This window comes from Chiloscyllium punctatum, chromosome 2 (genome assembly GCF_047496795.1).
Source record: "Chiloscyllium punctatum isolate Juve2018m chromosome 2, sChiPun1.3, whole genome shotgun sequence".
Taxonomy (NCBI): domain Eukaryota; kingdom Metazoa; phylum Chordata; class Chondrichthyes; order Orectolobiformes; family Hemiscylliidae; genus Chiloscyllium; species Chiloscyllium punctatum.
In genome coordinates this window covers 86,392,003-86,419,800 of record NC_092740.1, presented here as the reverse complement: position 1 = coordinate 86,419,800, position 27,798 = coordinate 86,392,003, and the positions used below count along the sequence as shown (strand labels likewise).

The window sequence follows — 27,798 nt, the reverse complement described above, 5'->3', positions numbered from 1 at the left end:
GTACTGCACGATGCAGCACTGTACTGTCCATCTCCGTCTGACTAATAGATTGACTTTTCACTGCTCCTCAACCCCATGCTTACAACCATCACAAACTGCCTGCCTCTCCCTCTAAGTGAAAAAGCATTGCATGTCACTGAGGCTGGCAGCCTGGACTGAGCACTAAAGATCTCGTGCAACCTGTAAGTTAGTCGAAGTAAGAAACATACATTTAAAAAAAAATGAGCCACACAGGCACTCTCCAAGTAAGTGCTACAATGAGTAAGATATTAGAAGGTAACCTAAGAGCAATAAGTCTGTGTCCATATCTGTGTCCAAACAAAAGCAACCAGTGTAGATGCACAAAATACATGTCTGTTCCTATGCACAAAGTGATATGGTGGAAGCATGCAAGTTATAAGTGCTGCTGAGCTGCAAAGAAAATGTTGAAGGCCTAAAAACAGACACAATGGATGGATTGCCAAACCTATCTTACAAGGAGGATGATGGCCATGAAACATGAAGGAACATCTGAAGACACAGTTTAATAATGGCCAGGACAATCTTTCAGACAGCTGCAGCCACTAAGTGACTGTTGTCTTTTACCTCTCTGGAATTTGAATCATCTAATTTTACAGTAGAAGAAAGGACAATTAGAACTGGCCTATAAGTAAGATAAGTTGTGGTTTTAATAAGATGTAAATGTTTGGAAATAAGGTCATCACTATTCAAAGACAATATTCTAAAATTGCAATTTAGGGTTTGAGGGGAAAATTGGGAATTTTTTTCTTGACATTGAGTCTGAATTTTCATTCATATCATTTTTTTTCCATCTTTCTCATCATTACACTCACCATATTATGGAAGGAAAGGTTTTGTCCATGGTGTTTCTCATCAACTACTTCCTGAGTTATGTAATAAATCAACCTGGCTGAACAAAGGTCTGAAATCAATATTGAATCCTTGCAGTGTCAAGCATATGTGACTGGAGATCATTGTTTCCCCTACATTGGTTTTGTGAATGCAACTGATGAGACAAGACGTACTATTGTGCAGTAACGAAGGAGAATCGAATATAAGCTGATCGGTATGATTCTATGAATATTACAACATTAGGCTGCAGCTTCATTTGTCAGTGGTGCAGCTTCATTCATTTTAGATGGTTATAATATTTCCCAAAATACGCTTCACTTTCCAATTAAGTGATGAGGAATTTGTAAGACCAACTAGTTGGAAATATCTGAATAATAATTGTGCTTTGTCAGTAAGTCTGCTTTATATTTACAGTTTTATACTGCTGCCTTGCAACTGAGTAACTAATTACCCCACTTCAGGAACTATATGGAGTAGGCCCATTTGACTAGCAAATTCATGAAAGAATGCTGGAAATTCAGTTCTTTATTAAATGGAAATTATAATCTCAGGGTTACTAGTGCAATATCATGACCATAAAACAATGCACAAGGCTACCACTGTATTTAAAAATGTTGTAAATCTCTTCTGATAGGGAGTAGCTGTACAGGGAATAATGGAAGCAGACATTCACTGTCAAGTTCACCTCTCATAAGGCCCTTCTCTCAAAACCAAAAGAAAACAGGATGACCTGTGCCAAATATCAGACAGTGACATTTCAAATGATAAATCTTTAGTAACCCGCCCTCAATCTCCCTCAATTTGTACACTGTTTATAGGTATTAGGTGCTAGGATTCCTCAGAGTTCATTATGAATACATATTAAAGAAGTGCTGAACAAAATTTAGCTGATTCTCAGTAGAATTATATTTTGGACAGAAGTGCAGTTTCAGGGCTATGCTAGTCTATGAATCTATCACTGAGGAAAATATAGCCACAGAAGTGAATTCATTATTGTTATGTACTGTAATTCTAATTGCAATTTTAAATAAATATACAACAGAAATGTTTTAATTCTACTTTCCCTATATTTATCCCATTCTATTCTTTCCTAATTCTTTTTCCTGTCTTTATTACTTTAAGTTATATGTTACCATTTTGTTAACACAATCCAACCTTCTCTTTTAAATGTTTTTACGATTTAAAAAAGAACTTTGAATGTTTTACTTGTCATATTTGTTTGTCTTACGTCTTTCTCCTGACTCTCAAGAATCCTTATGATTTTACAGTCAATTGAAAATATAAAGTCTAACACACATCAAAGCAAATTGAATGGCCAATACAACTGACTGTCCTGAGACAGTCCATAACTCGTGTCACATGATAAGGATTAATTTGAAACACACTACTATAAATGATAAGTAAACACACAATGATGGAGAAACTCAGCAGTTCTAGCAGCAGCAGTGGAGAGAGAAACAGAATTAACATTTTGAGTCTGGTTTGAAGAAGTCATATCAGACTTAAAAACATTAACTCTTGTTTTCTCTCTCCCCAGATACCACCAGACATGCCGACTTTCTCCAGCATTACCTGTGCTTGCTTCAGATTTTCAGCACCATCAGTATTTTGCCTTTATTCGACTATTGTGAATAATATTGCTGACAGCAATAGAATATTTAGTCCAGTACAGGCTGTTAACATCAATATTGTGAACAAAGGAAATAGGAGTGTGGAAGTATATAAGTTTGAGTATGCTCTGCCATTTAACTAGTGAAGGGTTGATTTTGAAAGTCAAAGCCACTTTCTCACACTATTCCCATGATATATTTGATATCCAGAAACTTGTCAATCTCTGTACTGAATATAACTAATGGCTTGGGGTCCACAGCCCTCTGTTATACAGAATTTCAAAGACCCATTATTATTTGAATGAAGAAATTTTTCCTTATCTCAGTCTTACGTGGCCTCCCTCTTATTCTGAGACTGTGTCCACTGGCTCTAGAACTCTCCCACCCCAGAGAAACATCCTTCCTGTTCTACATTGTCAAGCCCTGAAAGACTTCAGTGAGATCATCTCTCACTTTTCTAAACTCTTCAAGAATATTGGCTCAGAATCCTCAATCTTTCAGTCCAGTCTTCCTGAACCACATCCATTTGGTTTTTAACTGAGAAATCAAGATGAAAAATCAATGTCTGTATTGCAGGACAATGTTGAACAGTATGAAAAAGTAGATTAGGTAAAACAGGAAAAATGATTAGGTCAACACAAATCACTAATTTCATAAGCCTAAAGATTTTTAAGAGGAAAGAATGACTAAAAGATATTCAATCTAAACTCATTGTTAATTTTTTTTTGCTTAGAATGGTACTAATGCTGAATGATGCCAATTTCCCTGATTCACCAGGTACAGAGGAACTTCGATTATCCAAAGAACACAGGCAGGGAGTATTTCATTTGAATAAATGAATGCCAGATAATCGAATACTGGATAACACAGTTTAGTCAAGCATTGGGTCCTTGCAATCTTGTTCGGATAATCGAATGCTGGATAATCAAGGTTCCTCTGTAACTTGAAGCCTGGTGCTTTGTTGAAGTTAATGCACCTAACATATAGCAAAAGTATTGCCCTTGACCTTAAGAAACCCATGATCATATGAGATTTATTTCAACACAACAAAACAAACTTCAGTAATATAATAAACCTGCAATTCATACAGAATGCTGTACCATACACCAAACCAAATTTCTAAAATCATTTTTGAACTGCTTTGAATTATGCTAAAGATCAACAGTAGAAAACACAGCTATAGGCTAATCTCTTGCTTGAAGTGTTGGCATATGGGAGAAAAGTATATTGTTTCTCAGTTGTCAAGAGCTGTAATGAACAGGCGATACAGAAAATGCTGAAAAGTAAGAAGAATGGACTGAAGGGATTTGGCTCACAGGAAGAGTGCAAATCATCAAACTAATGTCAAATTTGATGTAAACACTCACAATTTTCAATGATAAACACTAAATTTCCTGATATTCAAATATAATTATATGAGAGCTGTAATCATGGGATGGCTTATTCTAAACTACATACTGCTTTGAAGATCAGGGAATGTGAAATGAGGTTTCAGTTGAGAAACTTCTTCTTGAACTGGAAATCTAAGGAAATTTCTCTAGCCACTTGATTGTTCAGAATTTAAATAATATTGATAAAAGTCATATGTTGCTAAAGCGATCATCAGGACAAACACAATAATGCTAAACTTTTGTTACAGATATTTAATATTCTTGCATTTGTACTGATGAGTACAAGATGAAAAGCTTTAGCAGGTGTCTTTCTTTTCAGCGTTGTAGTTCTATACTCAAAGAGTGGTCAGAATATGGAACCTACTAACAAAGGGAATACGTCAGTGAATAGCATAGATGTATTTAAGTGGAGCCTAGATAAGTGTATGAGGGAGAAAGAAATAAAAATATTTTTTCAATAGGTTGAGATGAAGTAGAATGGAGGATGGTTTAAATAGAGTATAAACACTAAAATTGATGATTTGGGGTGTGTTCAATGGTCTATTTCTGTATAGCTATTTCTATACAATTCTATGCAAACTGGATGCACTATGTTCTCTCAGTACAATGTATTTTAAAAATGAGAACAGAAGGTTAAGCTACATGACAGTAAATTATTTTAACCACAGGTGTTAACATGCAATTGTTTGCATAACTTTTCCACTGGGTAAATACTCTTTTACTTGCAGACTTTCATGAAACTGAGTCCAAATACCCTATATGTAAATAAATTGTAATTATTAAATTTGAACTGAGCCAGATTACGAATGAGGCTCATCTCTCCAGACAATATTGGGTGCCATTAAGCTAGTTTGCTGAATATAATATTCACGTTTTTGAAAATAACTAGTTCTTTTTTACAACCTATATAATTTAAAAAGCAATAATGCAAATTTGCATTTAGTCCTGCTGAATAATAATAATGACTTGGCCTGAAGTTTTCTCCTTTAAATATTCACTGTTATCTTAACTTGGCAAGGAAGTGCACGTACATACTGTTCATTGAACACAGAGGCAGTGCTTTTAAAAAACTAGTCTTCTACTACAAAAAGAACTTAATCTAGCATGTAGCCTGGTACATTTATGAGCCATCAACCAGTACCAGCCTGGCAAATTTGGTGGACTTACTCTTTTAAGGAAACTGAGGAATGTGATTGTTTTTCTCCATAATTATTGATCTGCAATTTAAATTCAGTAGCAGGATGAATTGGGGTACTCCTAACACCCAATGTGAGGTGTTTTAAAAATCTCACATTCAATCTCGACCTACCAGTAAAGATGGGACAACAAATGGACAGTTGTCCCAGTACCCAAGAAACAGGATGTCCACTTATTAATTACATGGGGCTCCAACTCTCACACATTGTGGGTTTAACATGGATGGGCAGATTTTCTAGGCCTCAGGGGAAATGAAGTTAAGGAAATTGCCATTACGAATTATCTTGTGGGTAGAGGAGCAGGAATGCTTTCTCTTGGCTTAGATTTTGCTCAGCATTACACTCCTACATTCAATATCAAGTCTGAATTCTTCTGACGTACATGTTTTATAATGTGTTTGTAGATCACTAAATTATGAAGAAAGACAGGCAGTCTCCCATTCTGTTTAGAGAATTGAGAATTCCCAAATTGAGATATTTCTTTAGGAAGATCATGCCTCAGTATAACTTAAAAGATTGCTAATAGCTTTATGTCTTAGATGCTCCTCCAAACATTGCAATGCAATTCCATCGACTTCTGTGTCAAACTTATTGGCAAATAGGTGATGCTGCTGCAACATCCATTTCAGATCCCCTGCTCCAAATACACACACTGAACGGACGTGTACACCAGTGCAAGGTGGATAAGGTGCTCCTTTGGAAACATCACCCTCAAGGTAACTCCATTTTACTAGCCTTGCTAAAGAGTTCATGTCGGAGGTATCGTATTTATTATTAACAGGGACTGATCCAGGCATATCAGGCATTCTTTGTAATGTTGCCCACATGTGTTCATCTGGACTGAAAGTATCCTTTTCCCATTCGATAAACTTTTGTATTTTAGGGCTTTTAAGTAAATATTCCACAAAACGTCTACTGACAATGAAGTAGGCACTTCCTGAAAACATTGGTGTTTCAATTGGTGGAGCATTTTTATTCGTCTCTGTGTCCTTTAATTTCCCATTCACCACCTTAAAACTGTGTTTCCATCTCTTCTCTTTATGTGGTGCAGTCTTCTCTGTTTCTAAGCTGTTTGCCCCTTTTAAAGCCTTGAGTTTTTCCACCATTTCCAAATTGGTTTTTAAGGGAAAATCCATGCCACAAAGATTGATCAAGTATTTCCATGTTGAATTCTTTTGAAGTAGATCTTTCATGCAATTTACATCGGCCTGAACCCTGCTCCAGGATGCATAGGTTACATTTTCAAGCTGGCTGGCAACAAAAACATTATCAAAGCAGGAGGCTATGCCCCTGACTGCATCCAAGAAAGTCGGAGATGACTTTTTGTCAACGTGAATACAATAAAAATTTTGAGGTGCATATATCAAGCGTAAAAGTTTCCCAAACATGTCAATCCTGTGATGGATTACTATTGAATATGCTAATGGAAATTCTTCTTCCTCTTTGCTAAGTGGAAACGTGATATATCTTTGTAATCTGGTGAAGTTGGAGCAATGTTTGGTCATGCCTATGTAATCTTTCTCATTCAGCACAAGACGTTTTTTGTATATAACTGAGAGCGTCTGAAGTTTAGCCAGTTTTATTGACTCTTCATCTCCATTGATAACACCAGTGCAATTTACATAATATCTGGGGTCCTCTTCAACAAGCTCCAAATTTTGGTGCTCATTGACAGGACTCTTGTCACGTCTTATAAGAAATAGTAAGGTTATTGAACAGAAAATGCCTGTCAGCACCCATCGAAATTGCCTGTATCTAAAATATTGCAGTCTTCGGCACAACATTTCTGATTGTTTAATGTATCAAATTTTATTTCCTGCTCATCGTCAGTTTCCTTTCCACTTAGCCAATGAAGCCTTCGCTGTAGAACATCATCTTCAATCTCAGATGTATTGATTCACATGAGACAGACTGAGACAACTGTAAGAAAATACAAAGAAAAAAACAATCATGTGTTCAATAAATAAGTGAAATTGAATTGTTGGGAATTGTAAAACTCTCTACACTGTAAAACATACACTGTAATTCTGACATTGAAAACATAAATAAAATGCTTTGAGAGAATTAAACACAATCAATAAGATAAACACTTTAACAATCTGAATACGTTTGTAGCTCTAAGACTATTTTAATTCCTTGCTATGATAAAAAAAATGAATAAGTATGCTTCTGCATTTATTGAGAATAAATATGAAATAACAAGTACAACAATAAAGTGACATATAAACTTAAACCTTCAAATAGCATCCAACACTCAAAAAATTGTGTAGTACATTTTCAGCTTTGACTGCTTCAGGCTTGAGCTCTTCCATAGATACAAAGACATTCTTGATATACTTTTGAAGACAGATACTCAAAATGTAATTTTAATTATTAGGCAAAAACATGATGGATAGAACTAATTCTGAGTGTTACTCAGATCATATGAACAGTTGCTGCCTGTGGTGGTTCCCAATACTATGTGACATTGTGGAAAAAATGTATTCATGTTTAATTTTGTAGGTTTAGGCCACTCACTCCCAACATTCCAATTTTTTTTCAGTTCTGAAGAAGTCATACCAGGTTCAAAACATTAATTCTGTTTCTCTCTCCACATATTGCCAGACATCCATTTTCTCTGTGTTTGATTCCAATTAAATATCGTGTTCTAAAGAAATACTCATTTAAAATGTATTGGATGATGACAGCAAGTCTTACATGAAACAACGACAGTGACTTAGATTATAAATTATTTCCACGTTGTGATGTGGATACACATTGCACTCCAATGAGATGGAGATGCATGGTCTATGAATTCCCAGCAGAGACAATGATTTTCCCAGAGACGTAAACAATTTCCTTATCACTTTGTCAAAAATACTTCCAATGGTCTACGGACTTGCCTCCTTCCTCAACACATGATAAACGTAAATTCAATGCATTTCCCCAATTCGGATTTCTACAACATTTTCATTCTCTTCATTACGCTTAATACATTGGTAATGTATATCTAAATGCCATTCTGAATTACTTTAACATAAATGATAATTGCATCATTAACATTCAAGAATTTGAGATTGTTTTCCTTAAAAGAGCGAGTGTTTGTGTTAAAATGTTTGATCCAATTCTTTCATCAAATACCATGAAGTCAGATTGCATATTCACAATGAGCCTACCTCTGTGTTTTCCACAGAATCTTTCCACAGAATTCCACAATATCTTTCAGGTCAGATTAAGGATTAAAACTCAGGTACATTAACATGGCCTTCTTGAAATTTTACTACTCTTCAACTGCACAATATACACAGAGATTTAACTGATTGCTAATTATTAGGAACATCGGAATACCATCGCAGTACATCGTGTTCGAGAAGTATAAATCACTCAGAAATACATCTGAAAGTGGTGTTATTTGCATAACAGAGATTAAAAAAAAGACAAAGTGCTAGAAAGATTCAGCAGACTTGGCAGCTTCTGTAGACAGAGAAATGTTCATCAGTCCAATATTACACCTCTTCAGAACTTTTTCACTGAGCATGCCTATATGCTGAAAGTAAATAGCTCTCAATTGGCACAATCAGAACAGTGGACAGCTATCCCTTAATTTAAGTTTGAAATCTACTCAGGTGTATATGTTTCTGCTCTGGCTCTTTGATAGAATTTCTACAGCGTGGAATCAAGCCATTCAGCTCATTGAATCTACACCAACCCTCCGTAGAGCATCTCTTCCATACCCACCCCCTACCCTAACCCTGCAATTTCCCATGGTTAATCTACCTAGCCTACATCTCCCTGTACACGAAGGGCAATGTAGTATGACAAATCCACCTAACCTGCAGATCTTTGGACTGTGAGAGGAAATCAGAGCACTCAGAGGAAACCCACGCAGTTGGGGGACTGGAAAGCAGGGTTTGCTTCCTTTTATTTCCTTCTCTACTGCAGCTCAACAATGTAATTTAAGATAGGGAGGACTTAATGGATACGTATTGATCAAGAGCTTGATTGAATTTATAGAATCCCTACAATGTGGAAACAGGCCCAACAAGTCCACACTGACCCTCTGAAGAGTATCCCACCCAGATCCATTCCCCAACCCTGCAATCCTATATTTGCCCCAACTAATACATCTAACCTACACATCCCTGAACACAATGGGCAATTCAGTATGGCCAATTCACCTAACCTGCACATCTTTTTGACTGTGGGAGGAAACTGGAGCACCCAGTGGAAACCCATGCAGACACGGGAACAATGTGCAAGCTACACACAGATGGACAGTTGTCTGAAGCTGGAATCAAACCAGAATCCCTGGTGCTGTGAGGCAGCAGTGCTAACCACTGAGCCACCATGCTGCTTCAATTGAAGAATTGATTGAAGACAGGTCCTCCACTGATGTCAATTTTACCATGCTTGATGTATAATAAGATCAACAGCAGCAGGAAATGCCACCCTGACCCACTTGCCACATTCCCATCTACCACTTCACTCACCTGGCCCATCCACTTGCTACCCCACCTACCTGGCAGTTACCCACATATAACTCCACATCACCCATCTGCCCCATTCATCTGTCGCCTCACACAACTGCCAACTACCCACTTACCATCTCACCGACCTGCCATCTCTGGGACTGGAGGGTTTGGGTTATAAGGAGAGACTGGATAGGTTGGGGCCAAGAGGGAGGGGATGGAGTCGAGAGAGGACAAGATGTGTTTATCGTCTTGACTCCATCCTCTTCCCCTTGGTTCAGTCACTTCCCACCTACATTTGTGAAATCAACCACGCCTGCCACCTCTTCAATAACTTCCAGTTCCCCAGACCCATGCGCTTTATCTTCACTGTGGATGTGCAGTCCTTATACATCTCCACACCCCTTAAGGATGGCCTCCAGGCCCTCAGCTTCTTCCTCTCCAACAGACCTATTCAGGCCCTCTCCACCAATACCCTCCTCCACCTTGCCGAACTAGTCCTCACCCTTAATAACTTTTCCTTTAACTCTGCCCATTTCTTCCAAATCCAGGGGTGGCCATGGGTATTCGGATGGGCCCCAGCTATACCTGTCTCTTTGTCAGCTGTGTCAAACAGTTCCTCTTCAGTACCTGCACAGGCACTGTGCCCCAACTCTTCTGCTGTTACATCAATGACTGCATCTGTGCAGCGTCCTGCAGCCAGGCTGAACTGGAGCAGTTCATTGACTTCGCCCACAACTTCACTTGTTCCATCTTGCACGCCTCCCTCTCCTTTCTTGACCTCTCCATTTCCATCTTTGGCGACAGTCTACAGACAGACGTATACTATAAACTCACAGACTCTCACAACTATCAGGAGCACACTTCCTCTCACTCAGCATCTACAAGAATTCAATCCTATTCTCCCAATGCCTCACCTCTGCCACATCTGCTCAGACAAGGAGACATTCCACTCCCAAACATCCCAGATGTCCACCTATTTTGAACAATGTGCTTTTCCCACCTCTGTCATCAAGACAGCCTTTTACCGCACCGCTTCCCCTTCTTGTTCCACTGTTCTAACCCCACCACCTTCAAACGCAATAAAGACAGGATCCCTCTTGTCCTCACCTCCCACCTATCAGTCTCCACATCCAATGCATCATCCTTAAACAGCTCTGCTAACTCTAACATAAACACATCAGCCATTGCTGCCTGAAGACAGTGAGTTTGGTTTTACTGTTCGCTGCACTCTGCTCTGGCTTTCCAGTCTGCTAGCTATACCACTCCATTCCGGGTCTGCCAGCCATCATGCTCCGCTCCAGGTTTTCAGAATTACTGCAATGGTATGACAATACAGGGTGACTGCCATATCCATGGAGTTGGTTTCTACTTTTTCAGTTATCTGTGGTTTACTGCAGACCAAACATACAGGGCCGCTGTATCTACAAATACTGCAGGATTTTGATAGTTATGAATCATTTTCATTTCTAAACCCAATTTGAAAAGTAGTCTCAGCCAATACTGCAATTTAACCTATTTCAATGTATTTCTAATACTTACACATGCCAGTCACTGACAGTACTAAAAGGGAGGAGGTTGGTAAAGGAATGCACAGGTTGCATTCCTAAGCACCAATAATCAGCAAGAGGATACATACTTTTCATAGGAGTCAGTTCTATTCTCAGTGAAGGGAGAAGAGTTAAGGGACAAGCAGGGAAGAGGCTCCAGTCTAACGAGCCAGCCATGGTAATTTATTTTGATTTTTTTTTAAACAGAAGCCTTCTGGTCAGCATCAATTGTCAAGTAATGCTGTAGCACTAGAGCATTTCTCAGGCATTTTAGTCAAAATTTAATCATTTTCAAAGACATCATGAGCTTGTTAGTAAACTTTCAATGCACTTTGTGCTTTGAACCACATTGGGCTGTATTGCTTCCATCAGGCATATTGAAGATCTTAGAACTCCACGTTTGATAACACGGGCATGCTTTAATATATCTGTTGCTAAGCATCACATTTGATATTCTAATCTATCCAAAATACAATATTTGTACCTCTATTTCTGTTTTATATTACCTTAGTTAGATAAACATGTTGAATGCTGTAAATAGTTTTGGCCTCCAAATTATCAGTAGGAGGTGAAGACATTGGAGAAAGTGCAAGATATACAGAACATATGCAAAGAGCATACAGCATAGAACATAGAACAGTAGAGGCCCTTCGGCCCTTGGTATTGTGCCAACCGTTTATCCTATTCTAAGATCAAACTAACTGACACACCCACCATTTTACTACCATCCATGTGTTTATCCAAGAGTGGCTTAAATGTCTCTGACTCTACTACCACTACTGGCAGTGCATTCTATGCACCCACCACTCTGTGTAAAGAATCTACTTCTGACATCTCCCAAAACCTTCCTCCAGTCACCTTAAAATGATGACCCCTTGTGATAGCCATTTCAGCCCTGGGAAAAAGTCTCTGGCTATCCGCTCTATCCAAACCTCTCATCATGTTGTATACCTCTATCAAGTCACCTCTCATCCTTCTTCACTCCAATAAGAAACGCCCTAGCTCCTTCAACCATTTTTAATAAGACATACCCTCTAATCCAGGCAGCATCCTAGTAAACCTCCTCTGCACCATCTTTAAGGCTTCCACATCCTTCCTATAATCAGGTGACAAGAATTGAACACAATATTCCAAGTGTAGTCTAACCAGGGTTATATAGAGCTGCAGCATAACTTCGCGGCTATTAAACTCAATCCCCTGCTAACGAAAGCAACACACATACACCTTCTTAACAACCCTTTCAGCTTGGGTGGCAACTGTGAGAGATCTATAGACGTGGACCCCCAAGATCCCCCTGTCCCTCCAATAATCCTGCCTTTAACCCTGTCATCAGCATTCAAATTCGATCTTCCATAATGAATCACTTCACTCTTTTCCAAGTTGAACACCATGTGCCACTTATCTGCCCAGCTCTGTATCCTATCAATGTCCCATTGCAACCTACAACAGCCCTCCATACCTTCCATAACTCCACCAACCTTCATGTCATTGGCAAACTTACTAACACACCCTACCATTTCCTCATCCAAGTCTCTTAGACATATCATAAACGCAGAAGTACTAGCACAGATCCCTGCAGAACACCGATCTCCACAGTGAATATTTTCCATCCACTACCACGCTTTTGTCTTCTTTGGCCCAGTCAATTCTGTATCCAGACAGTTGTATTTTCCTGTATCCTATGCATTCTTACTTTCTAAATGAGCTTATGATGGAGAACCTTATCAAACACCTTGCTAAAATCCATATACACCACATCTACTGCTCTACCTTTGTCAATGTGTTTTGTCACATCCTTAAAAGATTCAGTAAGGCTTGTGAGGCATGACTTGCCCTTCACAAAGCCATGCTGACTACTTCTAATTAAACTATGCTTTTCCAAATAATCATCAGTCCTGACCCTCAGAATCCTCTCCAATAATTTGCTCACTGCCAATGTAAGACTGACTCGTCTGCAATTCCCAGGAATACCCCTTTTCCCTATCTTAAACAAGGGAATAACATTTGCCACTCTGCAATCATCTGGTACTACTCCAGTGGACATTGAGGACACAAAGATCATCACCAAAGGCACAGTAATCTCTTCCCTCACTTCCCGTAGTAACCTTGGGTATATCTCATCTGCCTCAGAGGATTTACCTATCCTCATGTCTTTCAAAATTTCCAGCACATCATTCTTCTTATCAACAACCTATTCAAGCATATCAGCCTGCTTCACGCTGATCTCACAAATGACAAGGTTCCCTTTCACTAATGAATAGCTGAAGCAAATCAATCATTAAGGAGCTCCCTTACCTCCTCCGACTCCAGGCACAAGTTCCCTCCACTATCCATGATCAGCCCTACCTTCACTCTGCCCATCCTCTTGTTCCTTACATAAATGTAGAACACCTTGGGGTTTTCCGTAATACTACCTGCCAAGACTTTTTCATGCCCCTTCTAGCTCTCCTAAGTCCAGTGTTCAGTTCCTTCCTGGCTACCTTGTAACCTCTAAAGCCGTGTCTGATCCCTGCTTCCTCAACCTCAAGTAAGCTTCCTTCTTGCTCTTGACTAGGTGGTCCCAATCTCTTGTGATCCATGGTTCCTTCATCCTACCATCCCTTGCCTCAGTGGGACAAACCGATTCAGCACTCACAGCAAGTGCTCCCTAAACAACCTCCACATTTCCCTGAGAATGTCTGCTCCCAATTTATGCTCAACAGTTCCTGCCTAATAGTACTATAATTCCCTCTCTCCCAATTAAATATTTTCCCACATCGTCTGATGCTATCTTTCTCCATGACTATTGTAAAAGTCAGGGAGTTGTGACCACTATCACCGAAATGCTCTCCCACTGAGAGATCTGAAACCTAACCTGCTTCACTGCCAAGCACCAAATCCAATATGGCCTCCCCCTAGTCGGCCTATCTACGTATGGAGTCAGGAATCATTACTAGACACACCTGACAAAATCTGCTCAATTCAAACTACTTGCACTAAGGAGGTGCCAGTCAATATTAGGGAAGTTGAAGTCACCCATGATAACAACTCTGTTACTTCTGCACCTTTCCCAAATTTGTCTCCTGATCTGCTCAGTGTCTCTATTGCTACTGGGACGTCTATAGAAAACTTCCAATAAGGTGACTGCTCCTTTTCTGTTTCTGAGTTCTACCCATATTGACTCAGTAGACAAACCATCCTCAATGACGTCCCTTTCTGCAGCTGTGATACTACCCTGATTAGCAATGCCACCCCACCACCTCTTTTACCTCTCTCCCTATTTCTTTTGAAACGTCTAAAGCCTGGAACATCCCAACAACCATTCCTGCCCCTGTGATAGCCAAGTCTTGAAATGGCCACAACATTGTAACTCCAAGTACTGATCCATGCTTTAGGTTCATCCCCCTTATTCCTGACACTGCTTGTGTTAAAATAGACACACTTCAACCAATCACACTGACTGCAACTTTGCCCTATCAACTGTCTATCCTTCCTCAGAGACTCTCTGTATGCTGTATCTGGCTGTTCACCAGATACCCCATCCTCTGATCTGTAGCTCCAGTTTTCATTCCCCTACAAAACTACTTTAAACCCTCCTGAAGTGGTCTAGCAAACATCCTGCCCAAGATAATGGTACCCAGTATATTTGTTACAATCTTACAGTGCTGAGATAGTTATCAGGAAAATTAAAAGCTGTGTAGTCTTTCTTGAAAATGTTGGATTTTTAAAAAAAAACTCATGTTTTTTATAGCTTTTGTGTGACCACCAGATTTCTTCAAGCACTTTACAGCCAATGAAGAGGATTCATAGAGAAGCTACAGGGCAGAAAGTGAACTTCATCCTGTCACGTCATTGCTAACATTCTCCTGCCTTTTTCCCAAAGCTGTGCACATTGTGGCTTTTCAGGTAATGATCTGATTTCCTTTGATTGCCTCGATTGACCTAACCTCTACCATACCCACAGGCAGTAGTTTCTAAATTCTAAGCATTCTTTGTGTGAATTCTTTTCTTCATTTGCCAACATTGATTAATTTACCTATTACCTTGAATCTGTACCCTCTGATTCTTGACCCTTCACTAATGGGACCAATTTTTCTGTATCTACCTGGTCTAGAACACTCATGATTTTGAATATTTCTATCAAATCTTCTCTGAACTTTCTCTAAGGAGAACATTCTAATCCATCCATGTAGCTAAACTTCCTCATCCCTCGAAATATCCTGGTGAATCTTTTCTACGGTCTTTCCTTCCTAAATATGCTGTCCAAAACTAGATGCAATTCTACAAATGAAGTCAAATCAGTATATTCTATCGGTTTAATATAAGTTTTATTTATTTTTACTCTATGTCTCAAGTTGCCATTTGATTTATTAACCACATTCTCAACCTGTCCTGTTACCTTCAACGATTTATGCAGATATAAATTCTGATTCTTCTGCTCCTACACCTGATTTATAATTACACTTTTTACTTTGCATTGTCTCTCTGTATTCTTCCTACCAAAATGGGGGTTGCTTTGTAATGTTGGTTTGTAATGCAAAGTGATGTCAACAGTGTGGGTTTAATTCCTATGCCAGCTGAAGTTACCATGAAGAACTCAATCTCTCACCTCGTATGAAATGTGCTGATCGTTAGGTTAAAGCCACTATCAGACTTCTCTCCCTATTGAAAGAATAGCCCTATGGTCTGGAGAAATTATGGTGACTTTACCTACCAAATTAATTGCTTTATGCCTCCCTTCATTACATTTAATCTGATACTTGTCTAATCTTTCTATTACCTTGTCTACTTTCATTAGAATTTTGACATCATCATCCTGGTGATTCACAGCACTTGCACATTTTGTATCATCACAGTTTTGATACTGTCCTCTATAAATCAAGGTCTGGGACATGACTAAGTAAGAAGGAAGAGCAACTGTCCTATGTCCCACGGGAACTTCAGATAAACCTTTCTCTAGTTTGAAAAGGAACCCTTCACGACTACGATGTGCTCATAGTCAATTCTATATGCTTGTTACTCCTGTTCTCTGTCGTCTATAAACTCTAACCTTTCATATTCAGATAATCACTGTCATTATGTGATAACCAATGCAGTGGAATTGGTAAATGACAAACTCCCACAAGCAGCAATCTATTTTATGTAATGCTAATTGCGAAGTAATCATTAGTGGAACCTAACAGTTCATTTTTTGAAATACCATGGGATTATTTACATCTATCTGATGCAGATAGATAAGGCCTTGATTTAGTATCTCACCTGAAATGGTGCTTTGTCATTGCAGTACCAACAGAGATCTTTGTGCTCAAGACTTGAACTCTGTACCTTGTAATTCTGAGACAAAACTGGAACCTACTGAGCCAAGGCTGACAATGATTTTGATGGGTGACCTTTAAGTCCAAGGAAGGAATTTATGGGCTAAACACAGGCATTTGTTGCTAAGTATAAGTTAAACCCAAACTAGAAGTCATAAATATAAGATCCTATCCTCAAGTTACCTCCCTGAAGGCAGGTTTTGATGGTTAATCAACAAACCATGGAGAGGTTGAAGAGGCAAGCCAAGGTGTACCTCAGCCAGAATGGGGATCAAACCCGATGATTTTGACATGAATTTTAATCTACATGCCATGTATCTACTCTGAGATAACCAGCCTTGATACAACTCACAAATGTATGATAGTAACACATAAACTCATGATGGAAGTAAGGAGAACCTCTATGCTTGGACACAGTGGTTACACTTTGAAATTTGCTTTCATAGAAAACAGTTGAAAGGAATACCATTGATATATTCAATGAAAAGCTGAAAATATATTAGCGAGAAAGTAATAGAGATATATATTGCTGACTTCAGACAAAGAGAGGTAGGAAAAGGCTTATGTGGAGCATGGAACTGTTGGACTAATAGTCTGTTTCTGTGCTGCAAATGCCTTGTAATACTTTTCAACATACTCAGTCACTTTCAAACAAAGTGATAGATTTCACAGGAAACAGTTACCACATCCGATGGCCTTTGCTGATGAATGCTTTTTTAGGGTTTCGTCAACAAATAGTACAGTTATAGCTGTTGTAACAATGACTACTTTTAATTTCACGCTTTACCAAGCAATATGTGTGTGGTTATCAAAGCCATGCAATGAAAGTAGCAATTTATAACTTCTCAGTTCAAAAATGGAAAGTCAGAAAGCAGAAAATTATCTGCTAGTTAGCTTGTCACCTGTCATGGAGTAGGTGTTAGAATCAACCAGTCAGTAGGTTACAGCTGAGAACTTAGCAAAGTATGAAGTTAGTGAGAAGACTCGGCATGTTTTTTAATGAAAGAAAAATCATGTTTGACCAGTTTATTGGAGTTCTTTGAAGGGATAACATATGTTTTGGATAAAGGGAATCTTGTAGTGTACTACCCTTGAATTTCCAAAGCAATTGACAAAGTGCCATACAAAGGTTACTGTGCAGAGAAGTAGCTCATGGTTGCAGGTAACATATCAGCATGGATAGAAGATTGGCTGGCTGGCAGAAAACAGAGAGTATGCTTAAATGGGCATTTTTTACAATTGGTAAGATGTGACTTCCTTAGCTTCATGTTGGACTCAATATTTAACTCAATTTCTTTCTTTCCATAGATGCAGCCAGATTTGATCTGTTTCTTCAGAAATTTCTGTTTTTCATTCAGATCTTCAGCATTTCAGCATTTGCAATATTCTGTTTTTATTTCAGGTCAGAACGTATGTTGGGTGGATGACATTGGAGGTTGCAGACAGTTATAGATAGATTAGGTTAGTGGGCAAAAATCTGTCAGATTAAATATAAGGCGCAATATGTAAAGTTCACTTTAGCAAAATGAATAAAACAGCAGAGTATTATAGAAACAGAGAACCACTGTTGAATTCTGAGCTGCAGAGGAATCTAGGTGGTTCTACAGCATGAGTCACAAAAATTAGTGTACAGGTAGAGCAAGTATTTAGGAGGCCAATGAAATACTATTTTTTATTGAAAGAGGAATCGAACATTGGTGTCAATCCTCAGTTATACACAGCTTTGGTCAGACCAAATCTGGAGAGGGTGTGCAGCTTTGGCCTCCATATTTAATGAAGGATGTAATGGCGCAGTGGAACCTTGACTGGGAGGCACAGGTTCAAGTCCCACCTACTACAGAGGTGTGCAATAACGTCTCTAAGCTGGTTGATTGGGAAAATAGATTAAGGTAGGATGCAAATGTGTTAGACATGGCTCTCAAGTGTTTTACTAGATTTATACTTGGATGAGTAGGTTATCCATGAGAATAAGATAAAAACAATGACTGCAGATGCTGAAAATCAAATACTGGAATAGTGGTGCTGGAAGAGCACAGCAGTTCAGGCAGCATCCAACGAGCAGCGAAATCAACGTTTCGGGCAAAAGCCCTTCATCAGGAGGGGTTTTGCCCGAAACGTTGATTTCGCTGCTCATTGGATGCTGCCTGAACTGCTGTGCTCTTCCAGCACCACTAATCCATGAGAATAGGTTGGACAGATTTTTTTTATTTCCACTGGAATTTAGAAGAGTGAGAACTCACTTGGTTGAAACATATAAGATCCTTCATAATCTTGACAAGGCAGGCTTGGAAAGGACGTTTGCTCTTGTGGGTGAGACCAGAACAAGGAAGTACTATTCAAAAATTAGAAGTTGCCCTTTTAAAAGGGCGATGAGGTTGTGTGACTTTGTAACTGTCTGCCCCATATTGAAATGGAGGCAGAAACTGAGAGATTCTTGATAGGTAAGTGAATCAAAGATTATCAAAGGGGTAGATTGAAAAGTAGAATCTGAGGCAAACTGATCAGTCATGATCTTGTTGACAGCAGAACAGGCTCAATGGGCCAAATGGTGTTCCAAATTTCAAGTTTGTATCACCATAGTATATACCCTCTGTGGTGATTACTAGCAATCTGTTCAAGTTTTATTTTGGGTACCCACTGCAAATATTTAATAGCATTATATTACTGCAGTTTGTGAATGATATTGAAGCATATGTGTAATGAAAGTGGAACTTCAGATAAACCTTTCTCTAGTTTGAAAAGGAACCCTTCACGACTACGATGTGCTCATAGTCAATTCTATATGCTTGTTACTCCTGTTCTCTGTCGTCTATAAACTCTAACCTTTCATATTCAGATAATCACTGTCATTATGTGATAACCAATGCAGTGGAATTGGTAAGTGACAAACTCCCACAAGCAGCAATCTATTTTATGTAATGCTAATTGCGAAGTAATCATTAGTGGAACCTAACAGTTCGTTTTTTGAAATACCATGGGATTATTTACATCTATCTGATGCAGATAGATAACGCCTTGATTTAGTATCTCACCTGAAATGGTGCTTTGTCATTGCAGTACCAACAGAGATCTTTGTGCTCAAGACTTGAACTCTGTACCTTGTAATTCTGAGACAAAACTGGAACCTACTGAGCCAAGGCTGACAATGATTTTGATGGGTGACCTTTAAGTCCAAGGAAGGAATTTATGGGCTAAACACAGGCATTTGTTGCTAAGTATAAGTTAAACCCAAACTAGAAGTCATAAATATAAGATCCTATCCTCAAGTTACCTCCCTGAAGGCAGGTTTTGATGGTTAATCAACAAACCATGGAGAGGTTGAAGAGGCAAGCCAAGGTGTACCTCAGCCAGAATGGGGATCAAACCCGATGATTTTGACATGAATTTTAATCTACATGCCATGTACCTACTCTGAGATAACCAGCCTTGATACAACTCACAAATGTATGATAGTAACACATAAACTCATGATGGAAGTAAGGAGAACCTCTATGCTTGGACACAGTGGTTACACTTTGAAATTTGCTTTCATAGAAAACAGTTGAAAGGAATACCATTGATATATTCAATGAAAAGCTGAAAATATATTAGCGAGAAAGTAATAGAGATATATATTGCTGACTTCAGACAAAGAGAGGTAGGAAAAGGCTTATGTGGAGCATGGAACTGTTGGACTAATAGTCTGTTTCTGTGCTGCAAATGCCTTGTAATACTTTTCAACATACTCAGTCACTTTCAAACAAAGTGATAGATTTCACAGGAAACAGTTACCACATCCGATGGCCTTTGCTGATGAATGCTTTTTTAGGGTTTCGTCAACAAATAGTACAGTTATAGCTGTTGTAACAATGACTACTTTTAATTTCACGCTTTACCAAGCAATATGTGTGTGGTTATCAAAGCCATGCAATGAAAGTAGCAATTTATAACTTCTCAGTTCAAAAATGGAAAGTCAGAAAGCAGAAAATTATCTGCTAGTTAGCTTGTCACCTGTCATGGAGTAGGTGTTAGAATCAACCAGTCAGTAGATTACAGCTGAGAACTTAGCAAAGTTTGAAGTTAGTGAGAAGACTCGGCATGTTTTTTAATGAAAGAAAAATCATGTTTGACCAGTTTACTGGAGTTCTTTGAAGGGATAACATATGTTTTGGATAAAGGGAATCTTGTAGTGTACTACCCGTGAATTTCCAAAGCAATTGACAAAGTGCCATACAAAGGTTACTGTGCAGAGAAGTAGCTCATGGTTGCAGGTAACATATCAGCATGGATAGAAGATTGGCTGGCTGGCAGAAAACAGAGAGTATGCTTAAATGGGAATTTTTTACAATTGGTAGGATGTGACTTCTTTAGCTTCATGTTGGACTCAATATTTAACTCAATTTCTTTCTTTCCATAGATGCAGCCAGATTTGATCTGTTTCTTCAGAAATTTCTGTTTTTCATTCAGATCTTCAGCATTTCAGCATTTGCAATATTCTGTTTTTATTTCAGGTCAGAACGTATGTTGGGTGGATGACATTGGAGGTTGCAGACAGTTATAGATAGATTAGGTTAGTGGGCAAAAATCTGTCAGATTAAATATAAGGCGCAATATGTAAAGTTCACTTTAGCAAAATGAATAAAACAGCAGAGTATTATAGAAACAGAGAACCACTGTTGAATTCTGAGCTGCAGAGGAATCTAGGTGGTTCTACAGCATGAGTCACAAAAATTAGTGTACAGGTAGAGCAAGTATTTAGGAGGCCAATGAAATACTATTTTTTATTGAAAGAGGAATCGAACGTTGGTGTCAATCCTCAGTTATACACAGCTTTGGTCAGACCAAATCTGGAGAGGGTGTGCAGCTTTGGCCTCCATATTTAATGAAGGATGTAATGGCGCAGTGGAACCTTGACTGGGAGGCACAGGTTCAAGTCCCACCTACTACAGAGGTGTGCAATAACGTCTCTAAGCTGGTTGATTGGGAAAATAGATTAAGGTAGGATGCAAATGTGTTAGACATGGCTCTCAAGTGTTTTACTAGATTTATACTTGGATGAGTAGGTTATCCATGAGAATAGGTTGGACAGATTTTTTTTTATTTTCACTGGAATTTAGAAGAGTGAGAACTCACTTGGTTGAAACATATAAGATCCTTCATAATCTTGACAAGGCAGGCTTGGAAAGGACGTTTGCTCTTGTGGGTGAGACCAGAACAAGGAAGTACTATTCAAAAATTAGAAGTTGCCCTTTTAAAAGGGCGATGAGGTTGTGTGACTTTGTAACTGTCTGCCCCATATTGAAATGGAGGCAGAAACTGAGAGATTCTTGATAGGTAAGTGAATCAAAGATTATCAAAGGGGTAGATGGAAAAGTAGAATCTGAGGCAAACTGATCAGTCATGATCTTGTTGCTCAATGGGCCAAATGGTGTTCCAAATTTCAAGTTTGTATCACCATAGTATATACCCTCTGTGGTGATTACGAGCAATCTGTTCAAGTTTTATTTTGGGTACCCACTGCAAATATTTAATAGCATTATATTACTGCAGTTTGTGAATGATATTGAAGCATATGTGTAATGAAAGTGAGTTTTTGAGACAGATCACAAGATAGATGTTACAAACCATTGCTCTTATTAATGAGTCTCACGTATTGCAAGTATACAATGAGAATTTGGTGGAGAGGTCCCTGGGCTTTTACTGCCTGTTGATATGTTTGGAGCACAATTCTGGAATGAATTTAAGCTGGCACAGGTTAAAATTCCACAACAAAACAAACACAATCCCTAAACTACAACAGGGCCTCCAGAACAGAATTTAAACAAAATGTTTCAGTGTAAACTTTGGATACAAAGGGATATTTCTGTGATTTTCTGTTTCCTGCTTGTGGACGGAGTCTGAGATGGTGCCTGCCTCTGAACCATAATTTTTAACAGAGCAGTATTCTTGTTGGAAATGCAAAGTTCACCCAATTACTCACTCTGCCCAAGGGTGCTCTTCAGCCCTCAGGAATAAACATGATCTCCAAGAGCTTGACACATAAACTCGATTATTGCTGGATTCTTCGAAACACATTCTGATCTTTCCCTTCAAGAGTAGAGCCATGTCTTAATGACTGATTGCATATTCAATACATGTTAAATGTTTTCAGATTTAATGCTGGACCTGCAAAACTTTAAGTCTATTTACTTTGTGAAAGTATTTTACATATTTCCACTCCTGTCTATTTTATGCTATTATCATCCTTTAGGCTTTTTTTCCCATTCAGCTTTAATAAAAAGAATTGTATTAAAAACATTAATCTTGCTTTCTCTTTCATGTCCTAACTCATCCGGTAAACACCCTGCAGTTTAATGAACATTTTTAACTGAAAAATACTACATTTATTTGAATAGCATTATTAGAGATGACAACAACAGGAGTCAAATAGGGTGACAAAGTTAAAAACGGCCTGGCTGAACCAGTGACAATGGTTGAGGAGGGTATACAATTCACAACAGAGACTTAAGGTAAAGGCCATTATCTTCGCTGTGTTTAATAGACGGAAATTTTGGCTCATTCATACTAGGAGTCAACAAGCTATTGGAAAAGTCAAGAGAGGTGATTAATTGCTAGAGATGATCATGTAGTAGAGCCTAATGTCAGGAACATATATATAAAAGCTAACCTGATATATATGGATCATGTCAATAAGAACTCGTACATGAGAAAAAGAAATAGCATAATTAAATCAGAATTGCTGGAATAGTTCAGCAGGCCTGGCAGCATCTGTGAAGAGAAATCAGTTTTAACATTTCGGGTCCAGTGACCCTTCCTCAGAACTGAAGAAGGGTCACTGGACCCAAAATGTTAACTCTGACTTCTCTTCACAGATGCTGCCAGACCTGCTGAACTTTTCCAGCAATTCCTGTTTTTATCTCTGATTTAAAGCATCTGCAGTTCTTTCAGTGTTAATTTGGTATAATTAAATCTTTGGGAGAACCCAGATGCAATTGTGCAGGTGAAGGAAGAAATGTCAATGCTAGAGACACTATATGACTGGCATGTTCTTGAACTGAGGGCTATTAAAATGTGTGATGTTTCACCACAGGTGTCTATTGAGAGAAAATCTAGAACATAAAAAAGATAAGTCAATATGGACACCAAACAATTAACACTTCATACAAGAGTACCAAGCAAGATTCATTCGTCAAAATATTAACTCTGGTTTTTCCTCCACAAATGCTAAGGCAGTAAACTTTGCATTATCAGGAAGGAGAGATCACATTCGCAATGAGGCACAACATGAGTGAATATATGTATTTCTGGGATTTTGGAGCAGTGTGGGAATTCTGAGCAGAGGGCGAGGGATGCTTTTTGCCTGCTTTTTAGGTTCATAGACAGTAAGTTTTTTTGAACATGGTAAGTTGGAAGCCCAGGATCAGGGGCCCAGCATAATACACAGGAAAACAGTACATTCATTGGTTGGTAATAACTGCTAAATTGACTATCATCATAAGACCATAAAATCATAAGACATAGGAGCAGAAATTAGGCCATTCGGCCCATTGAGTCTGCTTTGACATTCAATCATGGCTGATGAGTTTCTCAATCACATTCTCTTGCTTTCTCCCTATAACCCTTGATCCCCTTTACAATCAAGAACTGATCTATCTCCATCCTAAATATACTCAATGACCTGGCCTCCACTTCTGTGGCAGTGAATTCCATAGATTCACCACTCTCTGGCTGAAGAAGTTTCTCCTTATCTCCATTCTAAAAGGTCTTCCCTTTTCCCTAAGGCTGTGCCCTCAGGTCCTAGTCTCCACTACCAATGGAAGCAGCTTCCCAATATCCACACTGTCTAGGACATTCAGTATTCTGTAAGCTTCAATTAGATCAACCCCCCATCCTTCTAAACTCCATTGAGTATAAATTCAGAGTACTCAAATGTTCCTCATATGTTAAGCTGTTCATTCCTGGGAACATTCTCGTGATTCTACTCTGAATGCATTCCAGGGCCAGTACATCCTTCCTGAGATATGGAGCCCAATACCGGGCACAATACTCGAAATGTGGCCTGACCAGAACCTTATAGAGCCTTGGAAGTACATCCCTGCTTTTATATTCAAGTCCTCTTGAAATAAATGCCATCATTGCATTTGCATTCCTAACTAATGACTCAATTTGTAAGTTTACCTTGAGAGAATCCTGGACTTGAACTTCCAAGTTTCTTTGCACTTCAGACTTTTAAATTTTCACCCCATTTAGAAAATAGTCCATGCCACGAATCTTCCGACCAAGTTGCATGACTTCACACTTTCCCATGTTGTACTCCATCTGCCACTCCCTTGCCCACTCTCCTAACCTGTCCAAATCCTTCTGCAGGATCCCTGCCACCTCTATAATACCTATCCCTCTACTTATTTTTGTATCATCCGCAAAGGTAATCATATATTATTTTAAAAGAGTTTTTTTAGGAGAGACGTTTTACTGTTTAAAAACTAAGAGACCAGTAGCAGGTAAAAAAGAAAATAAATTGAGAACTAAGTAAATACAACATGATCAGATGATGTGTTGTATAATATGGGAGCTACTGAATCTCATTGTATTTCATAGTAATTACATTTGTGGCAAACTTTGGTTGCTTAAGGAACCCCAGCTCTGAGCTGGTGTTTAAACGTTGAACATTGCATCATCTCAGGGAGGGGAGTTATGTGGATGCAGTGTTTCATGAGGAAGCGACATCCTTTAGATTAGATACCTTATATTCTGTCAGTGTGCACATGGGGGGAAGGATGTGACCACGAGTGAGGCAGTTAGAGGGTACCAGGAGCAAGGCAGGCCGAGGATACCAGAAGTCTCAGCTATTGAGCTTGTCTAACAGGTTTGAGATCCTTGCTCCCTGTATGGAAGAGAGTGCAGGCTGCAGGGAAGATGAGTGAACTAACCATAGCACCATGATCCAGGGAGAAATTCAAGAGTGGGAAGAAAAGAGCGATGTAGTTGTAATCAGTGATAGTATAATTAGGGAATAGCTACTGTTCTCTGTGGCCAGGATTGTGAGTCCCAAAGGCTGTGTTGTCTGCCTGATGCCCTGGTTCATGATGTCTCATCTGAGCAACAGAGGAACTTGAAGTGTGAGGAGAATGATCCAGTTGGCATGATTGATATAGGTACCAATTGTATAGGTAGAAAGAGGAAAGTGGTTCTGCTGAGAAAGTATGAGCAGCTAGGAGCTAAATTAGAAAACAGAAATAATAAAGTTAATGATCTCTGGAATACTACCTAAACCATGGGTTAATTGGCATACGATAAACAAGATTGAAGAAAGCTGAAACAAACGTTGCAAAGATTGTTGTGGGTTCAAATTCACAGGACATTGACACCAGTACTGGGAAAAGAAGGCACTGTTCCAATGTCATGGGCTCCCCCTGAATCATGCTTGGGCCAGAGTCCTGGTGAATTGCATAACTACACTATGGATAAGGTTTTAAACTAAATAGTTGGCAGGGTGGTGTTCAGTTGCATGTCAAATTAGAAAGTTAAAGGTAAATGAGAACGTAAGACTGCAGATTATGATGCGGCTGATTGTCTACAGAAAACAAAAGGGTCCAAATGTGTGAATATCATATTATACCAAGGAAAAATCAAAGTGTAGGGAATTGGATGATAGATTAAACTTAAAAGCTTTGTATCTTAATACACTAAGAATTTGGAATAAGGTTGATTAACTGACAGTGTAAATCAAGGTAAATTGATATGATCTCATAGCCATTACAGAAACATGATTACAAGGCAATCAAAACTGGGAACATTACATTCAGGGATATTTGACCTGATGGAGAGACAGGAGAGATGGATAAGTGGTCGTGTAGCATTATTAATGAGATATTAAATGAGGACAATTGTGAGAGATGATCTAGTCTCGGATGATGTAGAACCCACTTGGGTGGAGATAAAAAACAGCAAAGACGACATTGGTAGGTGTAATGTACAGAACTAGGAGAAAGTGAGGACTGCAGATGCTGGAGATCAGAGCTTAAAAATGTGTCGATTCTCCTGTTCCTTTGATGCTGCCTGACCTGCTGTGCTTTTCCAGGAAGGGCTTATGCCCGAAACATCGATTCTCCTGTTCCTTTGATGCTGCCTGACCTGCTGCGCTTTTCCAGCAACACGTTTTTAAGTAATGTACAGAACCCCAAACAGTTGGCACACTATAGAAAAGCTATAAATCAACATATAAGAGCAAGTAAAAAGAATAGAGCAATAATTATGGATGACTTTAATCTTTATGTTGATTGGATTAATTCATTTAGAAAGGGTAGCTATGACAAAAAATTCATGGAGTGCAATAGGGATAGTTTCTTAGAGCAATAGGTCATGGAATCAACTAGGGAGCACGTTATCTTGGAACTGGTAATGAGTAATGAGGCACGTTTGATAAATGACCTCAGAGCAAAATATCGTTTGGGAAGTACAGAGGAGCCGCAATTAAGCGAAAGACACAGGCGGACAGTATTTCGTTCAGTTAATCGAATTCTGGATAATTGAATGCTGGATAACATACTTTAGCCAAGCATCGGATCATTGCGATCTTGCCAGATCAACCGATATTAGGATAATCGAATGCTCGATAATTGAGGCTCCTCTGTAGTGATCTTAACATGATAAATTTGAATATTCAGTTTCAAATGTGAGGAACGTGGGTCAAAAACAACTGTGTTTCACAGAAATGAAGGGAATTACAATGAAATGATGATAGAGCTGACGAAAGTGAATTAGGCCAGTAGAATAGAATTGAATGGCCTTCATTATCACATGCTCATGAATGAATGCAGTGAAAATAGATTAGCTAGAATGACAGTTAGATATGACTATAGGAGATATAGTTAGTAAGTTTGCAGGTGACACCGAAATTGGAGGTGAAGTGGACAGTGAAGAAGGTTACCTCAGATTACAAAGGCATCTTGATCAGATGGGCCAATGGGCTGAGGAGTGGCAGATGGAGTTTAATTTAGATAAATGCAAGGTGCTGCATTTTGGAAAAGCAAGGAGATCTTCGAGTGCAGGTTCAAAGCTCCTTGAAAGTAGAGTCACAGGTAGATCAGATAGTGAAGAAGGTATTTGGTATGCTTTCCTTTATTGGTCAGACTATTGAGTATAGGAGTTGGGAGATCATGTTGCAGCTGTACAGGATATTGGTTAGGCCACTTCTGAAATTTTGTGTGCAATTCTGGTCTCCCTCCTATTGGAAGAATGTTGTGAAACTTGAAAGGGTGTTGCCAGGGTTGGAGGATTTGAGCTATAGGGAGAGGTTGAACAGGTTGGGGCTGTTTTCCCTGGAGCATCAGAGACTGACAGGTGACCTTATAAAGGTTTATAAAATAATAAGGGGCATGGATAGGGTAAATAGACAAAGTCTTTTCCCTGGAGTGGGGGAGTCCAAAGCTAGAGGACATAGATTTAGGGTGAGAGGGGAAAGATATAAAAGGCTCC

General features: G+C 38.9%; 1 protein-coding gene across 2 annotated transcripts in view; it reads right to left on the bottom strand.

The window, feature by feature from the left end:
• Positions 1-3,479: 3,479 nt before the first annotated feature.
• Positions 3,480-27,798, bottom strand: part of LOC140486261 (beta-1,3-galactosyl-O-glycosyl-glycoprotein beta-1,6-N-acetylglucosaminyltransferase-like) — a 110,458-nt gene continuing 86,139 nt past the window's right edge. For both annotated transcript variants that reach the window (XM_072585172.1, XM_072585180.1), the window contains one exon: positions 3,480-6,969. In XM_072585172.1, coding sequence (XP_072441273.1) covers positions 5,541-6,833 — 1,293 coding nt within the window. In that variant the 5' untranslated portion in view covers positions 6,834-6,969 and the 3' untranslated portion in view covers positions 3,480-5,540. The remainder of the gene's footprint in view (positions 6,970-27,798) is intronic.